Genomic DNA, 2500 nt, shown 5'->3' with positions numbered 1-2500 from the left:
AAATTATTACTGCAACAGTTTCTGATGGTTTTGTTTTGTAAAGTTTTGCAGTTGCAAGATACAGAGTCATATTCACAGAGTGTCAGCTTTCAATAAACTGAACAAAATACCCATTTAGAATACATGTGTACAGTCTGTGCCACCTTTCGTATGCCTATGCATAGTTAACACGATTATAATCTACTTAACATGGAAAATGGAGTCATTTTTCATACAACAAGCAATGAAAGTACCCACATTCCTTAGTTTATCCTAGCAAGCTTCCCTTTGATTGACTTTAGAATTTATATAAAACACCCTTAAAAAGGAATGAAACTTGAAATTCTTAAAATCTCCAATCAGTAGCAAAATGTGACAGAATACTGATTTATAAATAAGTGTGCCATTTTGGGGTGTTTAATATTATTAGGAGAGTCAAAAATTAGACAGTGATCTCAAAATTAGCTGATTGTAAAAATCAACATGTAAATAATGTTCTTAAAGCTTTAAAGATTGTTTCTTTTATCTGAGTGGATTCTACAGACCTTTCACTAAATATCAGCATGCTCAGAGTGAAAGTCCAATTGTTTTTTGTCATTTATCATATTTGTCCTGGACAATGGAGTTTTTAAAAAATAAAAAGTAGACCAATTTTATTATTAGGTCCTCTTAATATTGGGGGATGAAGGGAAGGGGGAATAAGAAGGAGCCAAAACAACTAAAATAAAAGTACCCTGTATGGGAAAAAATTAGCAAAGACAATGAGCCTAAAAAATTTTAGAATTGAAAAAATACTAATAAAAGAAACCTAATGCCCAAGTATGTTTACTGAATTTGTTTAATGAGGCTTATATTTTGAATGATTCTCATCTTGGACACGTTTGTGTATTAAAAGAAAAATTCCATTCACTCAAGTTAATTTCCTCTAGAACAAAGATGTAAATGAAGAGTTAAATCATTCTTGGCTTCATAAATTGTATACTTTTTAGCTTATGATATATAGCAATTATGTAAGGCTTGATCTAACAGGTTCTAGCTGTAATTCTGAAGGAGCTTTTGAAGAATTTAACTTCTTTTTTTTGTTGTTTGTTTTTAGAAGATTAAATCTGTGAAAAGTTTACAGTTTTCTAAACCTACCTGGAGGTGCAGGTATTCCAAACCCCAAACATCATTCAAGAAATATTTTCCATTTAGTAGCCTTTTTTTTTTTGTATGTTAGGGTTTGGTGGTGACCCAATGCCAGCAGATAGAGATTTTATGCCACAAAATCTTGAAACATCACAAAATAAGTACCCTTGGGGTGGTCTGTGCCTCCATTAACATAAGCTTTATTCCAAAGTTGATTGTAAATGGTAGCACATAAGTTTCTGGGTGGGAAAAGTTATCCTTAAATAGTTGACAATTCCAACATAATCATACTATAAATTTCCTCAAATGCTCTTGAAAAATATACTGAGAAATGAAAGAGGCACTAAATGTGTTGAAATTCACCTTTCAAAAAAGCAGCATGATTGTGGAGGAAGGCCACCCTGGCTAATAACCTGTGGCAGTGCTTGAAAAAGATGTAAAAATTAAATAAAGATACAACAGGTTGATAATCACCAAATGATATATTAAAGTCTGGTTACTCCAACCCTTTTTCAAGTGTGTATTTAAAAAACAAAAAAACAAATAACAACAACAACAAAAAACTGCCTTCAGACCCCTGAGTGTAATCTCAAAGAAGGTAACTAACGATGCCTCCTACTCCGCTCCGCTTGGACAGAGTCAGAGGGGCACAAATTACCAACGTCATCTTAAAACAAACGAACACAAAAGATGTAAACATCTACAGAGTTTTAAGGTAAAAGCAGTTTTGTAAACAGTAACTGCAGATGATAATGCTATCATACTATCACAGTTCATCTACATCCTTCAAACAATCAGGAGGTTCCAGGTTTGGAGCTGTACAAAGTGAGGAGCTGCAGCAGGTTTCAGGCTATTTTCAGTCCTGTACAAATGAACGTGTCAGTAGGTAGGCTATTAGTTTATTTCCTTCTGTCTAGACATTAAGGATGTTGTTCATTTCCCATTTTTGCGTAGATTTATTGGAGTCACACTCGGAAAGAAACACTTGATGGAGAACTGGTGATCTATCTAAACACTTTCCTGAAGGAATGTGGGTAAATCTATGTAGATTCTAGAGGGGGAAAAAAAAAGAAGGAATAGATGAATTTCCCTGGAGACTTTTTGGTTAGTCAACAAATATTTTTTTAATGGTCAGTTGTGGTAGCACAGTTTTGAAAATCTCTGGTAGAGAAGAGGCTGTGAGGGTGTATGTAGGCATGTATGTGTCTATCTAGATCCAGATTCTAGATCTTTCCTAGTCCCTCCAGCTAATAATGCCTGATTACCTTCCTAAAGACTTTTTAGAATGTGGGGTCTGAGCTGAATCTTGAAGGATTCTAGAAAAGCCAAGAGGTGAAAGGGAAGAGGGAAAGACAACACCAACATTAAAACTATAAAGAAGACAAGATACTGT

At 34.2% G+C, this 2500-nt stretch overlaps 1 protein-coding gene across 2 annotated transcripts in view; it reads right to left on the bottom strand.

The window, feature by feature from the left end:
* The window catches only part of GALNT7 (polypeptide N-acetylgalactosaminyltransferase 7), a 214382-nt gene that overhangs the window by 242 nt on the left and 211640 nt on the right, over positions 1-2500 (bottom strand). For both annotated transcript variants that reach the window (XM_056802915.1, XM_056802913.1), the window contains exon 12: positions 1-2158. This exon is cut by the window's left edge and continues 242 nt beyond it. In XM_056802915.1, coding sequence (XP_056658893.1) covers positions 2021-2158 — 138 coding nt within the window. In that variant the 3' untranslated portion in view covers positions 1-2020. The remainder of the gene's footprint in view (positions 2159-2500) is intronic.

The sequence above is a fragment of the Monodelphis domestica genome, chromosome 6 (assembly GCF_027887165.1).
Source record: "Monodelphis domestica isolate mMonDom1 chromosome 6, mMonDom1.pri, whole genome shotgun sequence".
NCBI lineage: Eukaryota > Metazoa > Chordata > Mammalia > Didelphimorphia > Didelphidae > Monodelphis > Monodelphis domestica.
The sequence above is the reverse complement of the archived record's forward strand: the minus strand, read 5'-3'. Positions and strand labels throughout refer to the sequence as shown.